At 37.9% G+C, this 16,337-nt stretch overlaps 1 protein-coding gene across 3 annotated transcripts in view; it reads left to right on the top strand.

Moving 5' to 3' along the window:
* The window catches only part of LOC110061684 (b(0,+)-type amino acid transporter 1-like), a 31,823-nt gene extending 15,947 nt beyond the window's left edge, over nt 1-15,876 (top strand). For 2 of the 3 annotated variants that reach the window (XM_020768536.2, XM_020768548.2), the window contains 10 exons: nt 2,825-3,416; nt 5,728-5,853; nt 6,213-6,312; nt 6,408-6,452; nt 7,454-7,577; nt 8,074-8,177; nt 10,448-10,544; nt 11,247-11,402; nt 12,245-12,422; nt 13,162-15,876. In XM_020768536.2, coding sequence (XP_020624195.2) covers nt 2,897-3,416; nt 5,728-5,853; nt 6,213-6,312; nt 6,408-6,452; nt 7,454-7,577; nt 8,074-8,177; nt 10,448-10,544; nt 11,247-11,402; nt 12,245-12,422; nt 13,162-13,241 — 1,530 coding nt within the window. In that variant the 5' untranslated portion in view covers nt 2,825-2,896 and the 3' untranslated portion in view covers nt 13,242-15,876. Of the gene's footprint in view, nt 1-2,483; nt 2,608-2,824; nt 3,417-5,727; nt 5,854-6,212; nt 6,313-6,407; nt 6,453-7,453; nt 7,578-8,073; nt 8,178-10,447; nt 10,545-11,246; nt 11,403-12,244; nt 12,423-13,161 lie in introns of those variants that run through there. The other variant, XM_020768542.2, reaches the window with a different exon arrangement.
* Nucleotides 15,877-16,337: the final 461 nt, after the last annotated feature.

Below are 16,337 nucleotides of genomic sequence, written 5' to 3'. Positions count from 1 at the left end.
GTCATCTATCATATAGTTTGTGGCCAATCCATCGTCCTTTCTCGCTCCTTGTCTTTCAAATGCAAATCGAATGTAACAGATGCCACTTTGGCATGCAAATCCTCGCGGGAACACTTGAAAAATTTGAAACCGGCCGCATTTTTAAATTAAATTTATCTCTCGATCTCACAATTTGGGCACGAAAAACCATGGGAAGTAATCTGGCCCACGCAAACTGGTCATTCGAGCTCGTTATCTCAAGGGATGGAGTGGTGCTCAGAAAATGCATGAGTACTTTCCATTCTGCCAAAGAGAAATTTGAGTTTAGCGAAGCCGGACTTGCAATACTACGCCCTTCACTTGATGCCGTGCACACTGATAAAGACTACGAAGGCTTCTCTGACAAATAGCAAAAGCACTGGTAAACACTGGTACCAGAAAAGTTTCGCATCCTATCTGACAAGGTGGGCCTAAATGGTTGTACGGTACCCGCTATGTTTTCCAGAGAACAAAGAAATTTAGTTTTTACATGAAGTTGCTCTGCGTTCAGTTCCTTTGCTCATCTTATTTCACGGTGCATTCATGAAGTGCTCTCTCAGCAGACTCAGTACCTTATGCTACGTATTTTATTTACGTACGTACGTTAAGCCAACTTTTTTTCATCTGTGCCTCGGAACTTCGTTCTGTATTTGTTTTGGTGACTCGTTCGGTCTCTTATTTTCGCCCCACCCCATAGTGCCGGTCTCGCGACAATACGGTGTTGGTTGTTGATGTCAGTAAGTGGTTTCTCCATGCCCACTGGCTTGTAGTCTGACTGTTAATTAAACGACTTGTAAAAATATAAACATCAAAACTTTACTAGCTGTCGTTTGATTCTTGGCTACGTACGGTTTCCTGGCCATTGTATATGTTAATCCTTCGCAGGTATCTGTTGATTGTTTTCTCCCTAGAAACGTCCATTGCATGCATGATCTATCTGCATCCGATTCTGATTATGTTCGATTCAAAACTCTGTTGCAGTTTTGCCTGGGTAAGAAAATGACTGACCAGGGTCTGCTTAACGAAAAGCTTTCTTGGGTTCCTATAAAAGTTTTTCACACCATCAAAAGCGCCATGACTTGTTTTCACTTTTGTTAAATTCTCACGTCCTTGTCTCATGGCGAAATGCATTCCTTCTACCTAAATTGCGCCTGTTATTAAACTCAAACCGAACTGAAAATGGTGAAAAACAACAAATAACTCATCTGACAGGAAAATAAAAGTCAGTAGTCTACTAGGCGGAAAGCCAAGCTGTGAAAATTACAGGTGAAAAGTCCCTCCCTTAAACACTGGTGTGGCCTGACGCTCTCACATGGGTGTGGTCAATTTGACCTGGTCTGTTACTAAATACTGACCATCCTCAAACATGGGTGTCGTCGAATTTTACCTCTTGGCCCCTTGTACTCTCACTCACACAGCTGAGAACAACGCGAGATTTTGGTAACTTTGAAGTCTGTTTTAAAAGGTTCCTTTTCCGCAAAGTTCAACATTTAATAAATTAAGGTCTGATACAACATGCGAAGTGATTTTTCTAGAACATATTTTGGTTTTCTATACTTGTTTGCTGAAACTAAGCATTACTAGGCCGAGTTGACTTCTTATTGCATTCTCTTGCATATTGTTCTGGGAAATTTGACCCTTTGAGGAGTACACGTTCTCAAATAATGATTACTTTAAATTAACCAAGTGGGGTCTTAGTGGCTTATAAACACGCCAAATATTGCTATAAAAACAACGACCACGAGGGCGAAAGTTTTGTTTTGATAGTCTGCATCAGAATAGATCTGCGCATGATATCTAATCTGTCTAATTTTCCCTTTCTAATCTTCCTTTGTTGAAGATCGACTTACTCTGCAAATCATTATGTTTTCGTACTTTTGTTACCAAAGAGAAGTGTTTTGGGCATTTTCGGCATTTTCGAATGATAATTAACTGTCAGGGACCATTTTCACTAATTATGAAGACCTACGAAACTGAAACTTTTTTCACAAGGTTTCTTCGATTCCTCATTGTTTCATCAAGGAAACATGAAGCTAAGCTTTTCACGCTGTCGATAAAGTTGTATGCATGACCTCGGATATTATTGAGCGGCTTCGTCAACAAACTGAACTCTGTGGGTGATCGCCAACTGGATTTTTTCCAGTAAGTCGAGTTACTCTGGTGATATGATGCAATGTTTGGGTTTGTGAAAATCACAAAGCACGTGAGTGTTTAGTCAAAGGAAACCCCAATTGTTTTCGGCAATGTTCGATTCTTGAATAAATTAATCTGTTGTTTTCAGTTTCACTCACTTTTGCCTTATTTATTGGCAGAAATGAAAAGTTATGAACAATTATTCCGTGAGTAGTTTCGAGAAAATTTCTGTTTTCAGCGAGGTATCTCACGTGAATTTCATGCGTCAGTGTTTACATTGAAGGGACGGTCAAAGTGCAGTGACAAAAGGCGATTCCTCGACCAATCACAGACGAGCCGCTTTTCGTGTTGATGAATATTTAACCTGAAGTTTTCCCGCGCAGAGTCAAAAGACACCCGGTGTTTTCTTTGGGAAACGAAGTTCGAGAGTTGGCTTGATCTCGTATTTCGTATTCAGTAAGTTCGATGGTTTAGTTTTGAAGACATTGAGGTTTTTAAGTTTAGGGAAATGGTTATTAAGGCTGTTTCACGAAGTTCGCTTTGAAGATGTCGACAATTTCGAAGTAGTTTTCGCTTGTCGTGTCACACGCGTACACGTGGGGACCAGTCCATTCATATAGTAACTTGAACGGTTTTGTTCCTTCAGCAGTTATATATAATTTTCATTCTACAGGAATTTAGAGGAAACCTCAGCGTTGCGGTGAGAGCGGAGTCCTTGTAACCTCTGCCCTTCAACTTTGCTTCAATGGCTTCGAAAGCAGAAGAAGCGGCCGCCGTACAGCCGCTAACCGGCGATCATGGCGACAAAGAAACGAACGGAGACGCTCTCCCGGCAATTGAGGACAACAGATCGGTTGGCCTTAAAAAAGAAGTTACCCTGCTCAATGGTATTGCTCTTGTTGTCGGAGTGATCATCGGCTCCGGGATTTTCATCTCTCCAACAGGCGTGCTCCAAAGAACAGGCTCGGTTGGTATGAGTTTGGTCGTATGGGCCGGCTGTGGTTTCCTCGCGCTTTTGGGTTCTCTCTGCTACTGTGAAATGGGTACTATGATCCCCAAATCTGGTGCGGAATACTCCTATCTGTACGAAGCCTTTGGTGCTCTCCCCGCCTTCCTGTACAGTTGGACCCTCGCTCTAATCATTCGGCCATCCTCCCTTAGTGTGGTCGCTCTGACTTTCGCACGCTATGTGAGCCAACCTTTCTTTCCCGATTGTGAGATCAGCCCGATCCCTGTGCGAAAAATCTTGGCAGCGACTTGTCTGGGTGAGTTTTATTAACATTCGTGCAAAGCCCTATAAACCTATAAGCTTATGGTGACTTGTTCTAGTTTCTCTGTGTTGTAAAACTTGAGTGTGCCATGTTTTGTATAAAAATCACTGGTGATTTTGAGCCAAAATTTTTCTTTAATAAAAATATTTAGATTGGCATCCTCTTCGGTTCGTACCGGATACCATTTTTCGCATTGTCCAAATTTTGAAGTCGAAACTTCTCGTTTTACTGTTTACAGCGTAGCGGCAAATTTCGTGTTTTTGTTGTATTGCATCAGCTAAAAAACGTGGCTTTGGTAATTTGCATAACAGACTTAATTCGGGCGAAACCATTTCATTGTTTGGGGAAGATAATTGAACTAGAACAATAATCAGCTATTGAATGACGGAGAAGTAAGCTTCATATGTCTGATCTCGCTTTTCACTTGCAAAATTTTAGCTCCCTAAAATTCGGAGGGGTAGAGTTTAAACGCAATTTTATACGACGGGGCAATATTGCCACGAGTTGTCGATCACTGGAATGACCCCTTGACAATAATTGATATTGTAGGTCGAGTGTAGTGAGCAGTTGTCGCTCTCTAGTCTAACGTCTACTGAAATTTGCATACTTTACCGCTTTGATACTCAAGAAAAGCCTCATGCTTGGAAGAAAATTCATAACAACAATTTTATTTTCACAATTATTTTTATGAAGACTATTTTTGTGTTAAGTTAACGTGCCGTGACCTTAACTAACCAGTCCATACTGCTTTTATCACATGGCTAAGATGTGACTATATCCCATGTTGAAAGGAGTTGGTGTTCTGATAGCTCGTGAGTGGGGGAAACCCATAGAATTAATGATCCTTAAAATAGAATAACACCAAAAAGCAATTTTTTTTCCCGCTGGAATTAAGAAATTTTTTCCCAGATGACCTTGACACAGCTCTTTTAATTAAACAACTGTCATCAAATTATTAAAAAAAAAACAGCTTGTTTTGAAAAAAATGTGGGTGTAGAATTTGTTGCTTGTGAAAAATTGTGTAAATGAATATGTTCACTGATAAAACCGCTGCCAGTTGTATGTGGTAAACAAGTACTTCTGTTTCATTTGGTTGTCCAAAGATCTGGTACCAAAAAAGTTTCGATAAATTACATGCCGACGTACTCCCCAGTGCTTTTGCTAGGGGTGTGTCCCCCAAACCTTGAAATCCTTACTCTATTTTAGAGGAAAATCTGTGATTTCCCATATTTTCAGACCTGGGCAGGGTTCGAAAAAATCTCAAATTCAAGCTTACCCTTGAGACAAGTAGCTCTCGAATGGAAAGGTACTTGCCCAGAAGGAGAATCTACTTGTCCTGGATGACCAGATGGCACTTTTTTCGAGCCCTGCTGAGTCAAAATTCAATACCCATTTCAGACTTGTAAAACTAGTACAAGAGCTAATATATGACCGCACATACCTACGTAGCCTACACATGTATAAGGGAGTACTCTCCCCCCCACTTGGAATTACATGTCAGTAAAAGCTTGTGAATAGTAATTTGTTAGGTGGTTAATTATTTACAGTTTGACTAAATACAGTTTAAAGACTACATGTACATGTACTTGTATGTTAATGTAATATTGAAGTCTGAGTTGAATTTACTAGAATAGGACGTGGCTACATGTAAATTTTTTTTTTAAGTATTAAAATTTACCCAACTAAGCTTGTTTTTGAGTTTATTATTCAAAACAATTTTTATCCTCAAACGAGTTTAGTGAGGGTAGCTTAGATGCATATACAAATGAATTTTTTAATTGGGAGCCATTTATGAAAAGGGTCCATATATTTGATACAATTTAGCATTAAAGAACTTTCTCACCTTACAAAAATATGCAATTCAACTCATTCATTCCAGCTGTACTTTGCCCAGGTTTTATGCACTCCAGGGTGTAAAATACTAAGAATACATTTTTAAAAAAATCTTCTGAACTCACAAAACAATATTGTATTGTGGCCAAGTCACTGAATTCTTTATTAGTTGTTATTATAATTAATTTGTTTTGAGAGAAGACCCCTGAAGAATTTTACTTACTACTATAAAGAAACTGTCTAAAAGTAGATGGTAAATTTGTTGTTTTTTATTCTGCTTTTCGGAAACAGCTTCAACTATTTTTTGTCTCCCAGATATTGAGGTGGCTATGAAAATTTTACAGTTGAAATGCAGTTTAACTATGTTCAGACACCAAATGGATGCCTTTTGTGGAAACATTGTTCTTGCTATACTTTCTAGTCATAAACTCAGATTATAGAAAGATAACTCCTCTTGTTTTCTTTGTTTTAGCACTGACCATGTTCATAAACTGTGCAAGTGTGAAATGGGCAACACGTATACAAGACACCTTCACTTTTGGAAAACTTATTGCTCTGGTAATCTTGATTGTAATTGGCCTCATAGAGATTGGATCAGGTGAGAATGTTATTTTAAATTTCAGATTGAGTTCCAAGCAGTTAGACACCTTCATGCGTAAAGGGCTTATGCTAACTTACTGACTTCTTATCTGGCCTTGAAACAATACATGTAACTCCTTATCCTCTGTGTTTGCATTCACGTTTGTCTTATGCAGTGTAAATGTACTTGTGACTTGGGATGATAATAAGGAAGAAAGATTTACAGATGAGTTTTGGCTTTGTTTAAAATGCTCCCAAGCAGGCCCCTTATCTTTCCCTGTCTTATATTTTGGGCAGGCAAATTAGATAGTTAAAAATACTTACTAGCAGCCATTGTTTTTAACCCTGATATAACTATCTATGACTGCTTCTTGATAGGTAATGTTCAGAACTTTGAAGGATCCTTTGATGGAACTACTTCCAACTTGGCAAATATTGGACTGGCCTTCTATTCTGGTCTTTGGGCGTATGATGGATGGTAAGTTGGTGTGCAAAGTGTTCTTTTGTGTGCCTGACTGTCATTTATGTGGCAGTGTCAAATAAATTCTTTTTTATTTTATTTTCATTAAACAGGAACAGCTTAAATTTTGTCACTGAGGAAATGAAGAATCCTGCAAGGTGAATAACCATTGTTTTATCATGTGCAGTGATAAACTTTATAATAGATTAAGCACAGTATAGAGTGTTTTTTTTTTAACTAGATAAAGTCTGCATTTGAACGTAGTGGTCCATCAGGCAGATGCTTATCTCTGGTTCCATGGCATTACATTGGAACCTCACCTTACGGCCACCCCGAAATATGGCACTGTTATTCATGGTTATTCTTACTGACCACTTTCATGCAAGTCTTTACCCCGTTAATATGCCCACATCGTTATTATGGCCACTTTATTCTGGCCCAGACAAAAGCTTAGTCAGTCATTTTGTTACTTAAAGAACCCCTTTAATGAGGCCACTCCATTATACATCCTCAGTTGGTGACCGGATGAATGGGGTTCCACTGTACTAGTAAGAAGTATTACTCCTCCCCCTGGATGGGACGCTAGTTTATTGCAGGGTTACTGCAAGCATTCAATTCAGTTATGCACTTGTGTGGAGAGTGGAATTGTGAGATTTAAGTGTCTTGTCCAGGAACACAATATGATGTCCCTGGCCAGCGCTTAAACCTGAACCACTCAATCTACAGTCCGGTATAGTAACAATTAGGCCACTGCCCTACTTAGTTTTCTTGCAACTGGCAAAATCCCACCTTTGGTGTCCATCATTTGCCATAAATCAAACATGAAAGGGATCATCTTGCAGTTGTTGCAAACTTGAAATTTTTTTAGTTTATTCATTGAGGAAAAGGAGAACATTCACTGTGGAGTCTGGATTTCCTGAGTCTTCGATTTCTGTAACTTCCCAACAAGTCAACCAAAAGTAAATGTAGTTTCCTTTGAATTTGTTCACCCCGAATTCAAACTTATCAAACTTACGTTTTTATGAACCAAGTTTCTTTTCTCTTTGAAATGTGAGAAATCAAGTTCCACTGGAGGTGAAATATGGTTCCTAATAATTGTTACATTTTCTGTAATAACAGTCTAGGAATTAACTTTTTATTGTTCTTTCACAATGTACAGAGATCTTCCACGTGCACTCATGATTGGAATTCCTCTTGTGACCATTGTATATTTGTTGACCAACATTGCTTATATTGCTGTGGTTGGAGGAGAGAGAATTCTGACGTCAGGTGCAGTTGCTATGGTGAGTGAATCTGTTAGCAACATGACATGTGCATGTTGATTTGTTATGGTATGCACTTTGGGAAATAAACAAACAAGAGTAGTATTTACATAGTACAACCCTTTTTGAAATTTCTCAAGTGAGGAGAATTTACCCAGAGCATCACAAAATATAGCGTTCTGTATTTTATTGAAAGAAGTGCATTTAGGAGCATCATGGCAGTACTTCTTGGTACATGTCATTTATGCAAGGACCTCCTTATTAAAATGCCATGAATAATTTCAGAATAGATCAAGTGAATTCAGGGAAGCACTCTTTATAAACTCATTTGCCAAATGACAACGAGAAAATGTCAACAAAAAATATAGCCACTTTGAACCAATTCAGTTTGATGATTCTTCATTGTGAGTGAATACAGCACTTGTAAGAGGGTGGCAGTCTTTCACATTTTGGTGCATAATCAGGGGTGGTGCTTAAATGCAGCATTGTTACATAAAGTGCATGTTTTTATACACAGGTGGTTGGAGAGGAAAAGATGGGTCCTGTCGCATGGTTCATTCCCATCTTTGTTGCATGCTCTACATTTGGCTGTGTGAATGGTCTGGCTTTCAGTGGTGCTAGGTGAGTCAAATCTTGTCGCAAATATTAGTGTGGCTGTTTAATTTGATATCTGTCCTTTCCAAACCACATTTCTAGTCAAAATTAAAATGCTTTACACTGTGTCCAAGGATCTTTCTGATGCACTCTGTTGTAAGGAATAATAGAATGTTGTTTGATTGTGTACTACAGTAAGCTTGGTTTTCCCTTGCACTCTTGAGTGGACAACCAGGAGTCATGCCATTATTGTTAATTAGCACATAATGTTAAAGTGCACTTAACCCCAAACTTTTTTTTTCACTAAACCAAATCTACTTGTTATTTGAAATAGTTCTGCGAAAAAATTTTTGGATTCCATTAAATCCTCGATTTTCTGTGCCCTGATGAAATCTCGAAAATAGCTCCAAAACACTGCCATTTTGTTTCACGACCGAGTTTGAGGAGAATGGGTCCAGCAGCTCTTGTGACGTCTACCCAGGAAGGTTGGATATCTCACGTCCTCTCATTTCCTTCAGGATGGTGCAATACACATTCGAAAAGTGCGCAGAAACGCCTTCCAGTGGTGCTATCGGCTGTTGCAGCAATATTCCAGATTTAAAGAAAGATATACTGTACAATTTACTGACGATGATCGGCTAATGGTGCAATAAAGACGTAAACGATGGTTGATTTTGTCGAGCCAAAACAAGCGAACTGAATCTGTGAGAACCATTGAAGAACTCTCACTGGAATTTGTTCCGCAGACTTTCGAACGCTATTTTCATAAATTTTCTGCGTAAAGCTAACCAGCAATTTGTAGAAATACTACTGACAACCTATATCTTCCAATCCCGCAGTATTTACAACATAACCGGCAAAGTTGTGTGATCCGATCATGATCAAGAAGCGTTATACTGATATGTAAATAGATCGCAATTGTACGCCGCCAACCAACACTTATTTCTCTTTCGATTTAGATGAAAGTTGAAGATTAATCCTTTAGAATTACATGATAACAAAATTGTTAGACTCACAGAGTTTTTCGAAGGTTTGGAAATCAGCAGTGCGACAAAGATTCTGTGTAATAGCGTCGAAAATATGACCGCGTAACATTATGTGCGGACCGCTTAGGGAACACGTCCTTTTTGCTTATCCGACGAATTTCACTGCAAACTTTGAGAACAATTTACATTGGTTATTTGGATTTACGACTTAAAACGTGTGACAATGTGAAATCGGTAATTGTATGAAATGTTTCCTTCCGCCTTGCTTCCCGCAGCTTCAAAAAGACAGGTCCAAACAATACGATTTTCAATCAATCGAAGCCAATGTTTTGGAGGTCATCAAGTCTCGAAAACTGCAACACGTACGTCGTTCTTATAAACATGAAACATTCAACTGAAAGTAAAACACAAACTGGATTTAACAGAACAATCACACCTTGACAAAATACATTCTTGCTAAGGACAAATGTAAACAGGCTATAAACACGCGTGGGAATCTTATGTTTAGTTGACGAAATTACCATCCAAAGCAGTCCTTGAGTTTTCTTTCCTGATTTTCGTTTGCCTGCTCCTCCACTTCGTATCTAGCTTTCCATTCCTAATATACAAGCAGCTCGTCCGCAAAGAAGTCTTCCCCTTCGTCGCTTGAAATATTGTAAATTGCTCTCAAAGCTCTAGACAGTGAGTTCACAGTTGTCGAACGTGCTCGATCGAAGTTTATTTCGGAGCCTTCCAATTCGAAACTCCAGTAATGAAGAAGAAACGATTCTGAGACAAAACTCGGACGTTTTAGTCCCAAAATACATCGGAACGATCAGTTTTGCATTCCATTTTCTCGAGCAAATACAGTGAGTTGACTGAGGCGCTATTGTGTTTGGTTCCTGGGTAGATGTCATCAGGTACCGCCGCCCCAGACTTCCTAAAACGCGGTTGTGAAACACTTCAAGCACGACTTTGAAAGGGCATAGGAAATCGAGGATTCAACCAAATTCAAAAATTTATTCACCCAAATGCTTCAAATAAAGTCTAGATTCGTTTTAGCGAAAAAAAATTTTGGGGGTTAGGTAAACTTTAAACTATGTAACTTGGACATGTATGCGCATTGATCATCTTTGTGAAGTTGGCCAAGATATAGAATTTACATCTAAGTAATTCCCAGATGGTGCCACAGTTCAACATTTTAGCACAATGTAATTACATTTAATTACATGTAAGTTTACATCAGAGTAACATGTCTGGCTCAGTACTAAGTACATTGTACAGAACCACAATTTGTAACCTGGTAACTGATTTGTAATGTATGATCCACAGGCTGGTTTTTGTGTCAGCTCGTAATGGCCACATGCCTAAAGTACTTGCCATGATTCACAAGACACGCAACACTCCCATGCCTTCCATTGTGTTCTTGGTAAGCAATAAGGCCCCCTATATATATTTTTTTTGTTTCTTGACAGTTAGCATTTCTTCAAGTTTCAAGTTAACAAAATACATTTTTAATGGAGGTATTCTATTTGGCCAACATTTCCAAATGACAGTTTGCCCTACATGAAGGAGCCATCTCCTGTTTTCTCTTTTCTAGTGTCCTTGAAAAGCTAATATTTAAAATAGAAGCATTTTTATTTGCGAGAGCTTTGTTTGATTAGAGTATAGACAGATGTGAGGTAAAACTGAAGTAAAATGAAACACCATGCAGAAGAGATTACATGTATGGAACCCATCTGGGTTTTTTCCTTTTGTTGCAGAGATACAATTAAGGGAACATTTCTTGTCATAATGATTGGCCAGCAATTGCTTGATCATGAGCAAGCAGTGCAGAAAACAGAAATATTGGATACTCTCAATTTTTCCCCCCTCATAATCAAATCATGGATTGCTCCCTCTTGGTGTAGAAGACATACATGTAGGACATGTGACAATAGAAAACTGCCCTACAAACCTATTGTTTGTATTGTTTTCATGGTTCTTTTGTCTTTTTGTTCTCTGTTGTTTTATGTCAACTGTGTCTTCTACACCAAGTAAGAGCCAGAATACCCTGCTGCAATTTCTTTACAGCTTGCGTAAATTGTTGTCAAGATTTTAGTTCTTGTTTGTATTTTGTACTTCATTGCAGCATGTAATTGCCATGATTATGTTGATTCCGGACTCCAGCAGTTTCAGCACCCTTGTCAACTACTTCAGCTTTGCCGCATGGCTATCGTACTTTGCAGTCTTTTCAGCTCTGCTCTACCTCAGGTGGAAACGTCCACAGGCAGACAGACCTTACAAGGTACATGTATTGCATACGTAGTCTTTTGCTGTCAATATTGAAACGCACTTCATTTAAGAGATTTTCTGGTGTGGACACAATGGACACCAAAGGTGGGATTTTGCCAGTTGCAAGAAAACTAAGTAGTGCAGTGGCTTAATTGTTACTATACCGGGCTGTAGATTGAGCGGTTCAGGTTTAAGCCTTGGCCAGGTTGACATATAGTACACTGTACCTTGTAAAGTAGGATGTGGCTGATGCCCACTGAGTAGTAAAAAGAAATAGTAATAATGATAAATATAGTTTTTGATCACTTCCCCCAAGGAGATTTCTAGGGCTACTATATAAACATACTGGAACAAATATTGTAAAATTGTAACATGACGTGGTTAGAAATCCCAACTGGTAAGAGGCAGACCAGTTGGCTGTTTTCAAGTGTGGCTGAGGAGTTGAACTCAGGACCACTAAGAACTGTGTTGGCAAGTGGTCAGAACAGGATTGACCCTGTGACTTTCAGATTGAAACTCCAGGGCTGGGTTGTTCAAAGCCTGATTTAGCTGACTCTGGATTAGTGAGAATTTTGATTTCAATTTTGTAACATTTCATTCTGTTTATGTTCTTTGTCCTTCAGTTTTGAGTTCGAATAATCTCCAACCACACAAAATATAAGCAGTGAAACACACTTTTATATAAAAAAATTACACTTTAGTTAACTTTTAATCCTGGGTTGGTGTTAACTGGCTTTCAAACAACCTGGCTTGCCAACACTCTAACTGCTCAGCTAAACTGTCTCTTCTGAAGTAAAGAGAGTGTGATATACATGTAATGATGTACCAATATTATCTGTATTTTTCGTGCTACAGGTTTGGCTGATTGTTCCCATAGTCATTGCCATAGCGTCCCTGTACTTGTTGATCACTCCATTTTGGCAGGAGCCTGTGGAGTCTTCCCTTGCCCTCATCTTTATAGCTCTTGGTATTCCTGTTTACATCATATTTGTTTGGTGGGACAAAACCAGACATGCCTGCTCTGGATTTTGTGGTTAGTATTCATTAGTATATAACATCAGCTAGAGAAAGAACTAAGGAAACCAAGTGCCGCTTTATTTTGTCCTGGGTCACCAACAGTTATGATAAACTCGGCAGCAAAAACTTGTTCTCTTTAAAATCCTGATTGAGGTCTTATGATGTTTGGTAGGTCTAGAAAACAGTGGTGCTACTTAATATAGACTAGCAACCTATCTAGGCTAAGAATGAGATTAGATATACAGCTGTAGTTGATACAGATCACCTAGGAATTTTTTTGGCTAGGAGGATCACCATAGGCAATGGAAATACTAAACAGTGTTGCAAAGATAATGCAGTCTCTAATTTTTTTTGTTGTTGTTCAAGAAAACTTACATTGAAACCAGAACCAACTACAGTGTAAACTATTAAACATTTTATATACATGTATTACTGAATTTCTTTTTATGAACAACAAATTAAAATGCACTACATTTAGCACCACAAATAGACATGTAAAACAACAAAAGCAACTACTGGCAACCAAGGGTTTCATTAACGTTTCCAGCAGGACGGTAACTGGTTTTCACAGGCGGTCAAAACTATTTGAACTGAACTTCTTTATAAGAAAAACTATCTGCGACATGGTCAAAGCAGACAGCAAAATTCTGCTCACAGTGGGTCAATTTGCCTAGTACCCAGTCCTTAATGAAACTCCTGGGCAACCATCATTTTCTAATAATTATTCATTTCTAATGGCTTGGCTCTGTTTTCAGGACGATTCACCTACAACATGCAAAAGATCTTCAACATCTCATTAGCAGAGTCTCCTGAAGAAACTCTGTTTGAAGATTAAACCTTCACTGGTATCCATTCCAACATCCAGTTGAAACCAAGAGAGCTTGCACATAACAATTAATTTATCCATACATAATTTATGCTTACTGTAACGTAGTTCCATTCATTGCTATGCTGCTCAAAAGCAACATAAGGCAGGCTCTCTGTGCCTGTAACTTGCTCTAGTTTTGTGTTGATTCATATATATTTGTATTTCTACAAGACTATGTTGAATATTGTAGTTTTAACTGAAAGGGAAATTCATTTTACCCTAATTAGTGTTAGTGAGATTTGGTTCAATCTATGATATCTTTCATTATTTATGTTATAAATCATTTTAGGAAATCCTTCACTTAGCATTGTTTGTTAGGTAGTAATTTGCAAAATGGACAAAATTTGAGAATTTTGTTTCAATTTTGAACTTACATGTATGATAATAACATCGCAAGGCATCCATTTAACTGGTCACTGACACCCTGCTTTCATTCATTATTTTAGAATTATATTTTTGACATGGAAGATTGATTGGACTCAATTAAATTTAAGTTTTTAAGGAGGGTATCCTTTTTTCACTGAAAAAAAATTTTTTTTTTCTCGTTAGTGGTTTTGCTGCATTTCATAGAAAATGTTAATTGCTCCATTCATTTACTTGAATTGTTGATTTTGGTTAGATTTTCCTTAAAGATTCAAATTGTACTCTAGCAGATTAGCCCTTAATCGTGTGATTTAATATTATAATCATGTATGCAATATAATAATAAGTTCCTAGAAAATTAGCTGTGGAAATGATTTGAAGTTAACTTAGTCGATCAAAAAGGATGAACTCAACTTCCTTCTTACAATTATTGACAATTACGTACGTGTTAGTATATGGGAAGAATTTACTGTATTTAAAATCATATGAAGTGAGCCTAGACACAAAGATCACTTTTGATTCATCTAGCTCTGTGTTACTGCAATCATGTTCTACAGACGTACATGTATACTTATCGACGCTATATTATAGTATATACCCTACTTTAACTCAATCCTGGTCATATCGGGAATATACATTTTTGTGAGTGGCTGACTTCCTGTGATTCAGTTTGGAAAATCGTACATTGATTACCTGGAAATCTTAAAAATAGGATTCAAACTATACGACGTCGTGTTTGGCAAAAGACGTCCCATTCATACATGGTCTTGTTTATTCACTGATTTGGTGTCTTTGGAGGGGATTATTCACTACAGGTAATAATAACTAGTATTTTCGTTTGGAGACAAGTTTTAGTATGTTGTAGAAAGTTGATACGAAAGGTTATTGCTAGAAAAAGGTAGAAAAGTTACGTTTAGGACAAGTATGAATGACTTTAAGATTACATGAATTTCCACTAGGAAGGTAGTTTTATTTAGTTAAAATTATCCTCAAGCCATGATTTAGCCGTTTTTAATTAGTTTAGTCGTAAGATTTTAGTCAAATTGATTCATCATTCAAGATATGTTAGGTCAATTATAGAAAATTTAGTCGAGTAAGGAACGGGTGTTGACGGTAAAGTAGCTGCGACTTTACTCTGCAGTTTGGGATGATAGTTACTGAAAGCTTTTGCAAGTGTAATGTTTTACACTATTTTTTCCTTAACTTATTGAAACAAACTGATACAAGTGACTTGTGAGAAAATGGAAAGGTTTTATTTAAATAAATAATAAACTGCGACAGAATTCGTGCTAGTGGAGTTTGAAAAATGTTCACGAAACTCGCGAATAGGATTGAAAAGTCGGATCACAGTATTTAGCTTAAAAACACAGTTAAGTTTTATTTAATTAAGAATTAATGTAAGTGTTAAAGAAAACTGTGTTTATAGTTGTCAAGGTGAGGTTATTAGTCAATAAGTGAAAACCTTTTAGTATGTTTTCGCGGCGTTTGGTCGATCACACCTTCGTCGAGTCGGGTCTGGCAGAGTCGGGCTGAACCGTGCCAAGTCGTTACCAATCGAGTCAGGTCGAGAGTAGTCATGTACGCTCGATCTTTGTTCGGGATACTTCGATATACGAACTTCGAAGACGGTATTCCTTTTAAAGTGAACATAATTCTAAAGCAAAGTGGAATGAAACATTAGAGCATGTTTAGATAATCTCCTTTGTAGAGTTGACTGAAAATCGAGCCCTCGTTAGCTCGTAATTTCGTCTTGTTGCTTAATAGTTTTTAAGGGAAACCTCAGTCCTTCAGACCTTTGTGATACCCTCACCTTGCCTAATCATATGCTCTAGGATATTTTAAGAAAACCTGTGTCTAATACGTATTTAAAGATAATTGATGTTGTGTCTAACTTTATGTACATAATCTAGTGAAAGTTAGTTATGTTTTTGCGACGTCGCTTTGAATGTCAGAATTATATCTAACACTAGGGCTGTAGCCAGTATGAGGCAAACCGAAGCACTTGCTTCAGTTTTTTGTTTTTGTTTTGAAGAAGAAAAGTGAAACAATGCTAAATACCTGGGAAGAGAATTAAATCATGGACATAGCCTCAATCATAATTTTTTCTAAATAACTAGGAAGAGAATTAAACCATGGACAGAGCCTCAATCATAATTTTTTCTGGTTACGGCCCTAATTACAAGCGTATGAAGATAATGCTGAGCTGTTTTGCTGCTGATTAAAGTCAAAATTAATGTGATGTGATTTGCTTTACTGAAGTGGCTCATGGAAAAGATAGATTTTCAATCACTGAGAAGAGATCAAAACGTTTATAAAAGGCGATGAAAAGACCTATCAGCTGTGTGGCGTATCTGTCAATCGGAATTGAAACCAAGGAAAAACGAAGAAATGCGACGAAGTGAAAAATGGGTGTTTTAGAAGTTTCTTTAACACTTCCTGAAGAAAAGTGATCCGGAGGTTGCGGGTTAAAATCGGAACACAATTCAAAGATTTTCTTTGTCCCGGTTTGTTTAATTTTCTGTTTTCTTTCTTGGAACAGTAGTCCCGAGGGATGTCATTGGCAATATTCAATTATACCATAAGTATTTCCGCGGTTTTGTGGGTGCCAGGCGGCTTGGCGTTCTTTGCTCAACACTGAAGAATACTGTAGAAGAGAGGCCGTGTCGCTCTTCGCTGGCGAGGCCTTGGCACGAGGAAAAG

Source organism: Orbicella faveolata, unplaced genomic scaffold (genome assembly GCF_042242905.1).
Source record: "Orbicella faveolata isolate gen_17 unplaced genomic scaffold, um_ofav_v1 contig_3, whole genome shotgun sequence".
In the NCBI taxonomy this organism is placed as follows: domain Eukaryota; kingdom Metazoa; phylum Cnidaria; class Anthozoa; order Scleractinia; family Merulinidae; genus Orbicella; species Orbicella faveolata.
The sequence above is the reverse complement of the archived record's forward strand: the minus strand, read 5'-3'. Positions and strand labels throughout refer to the sequence as shown.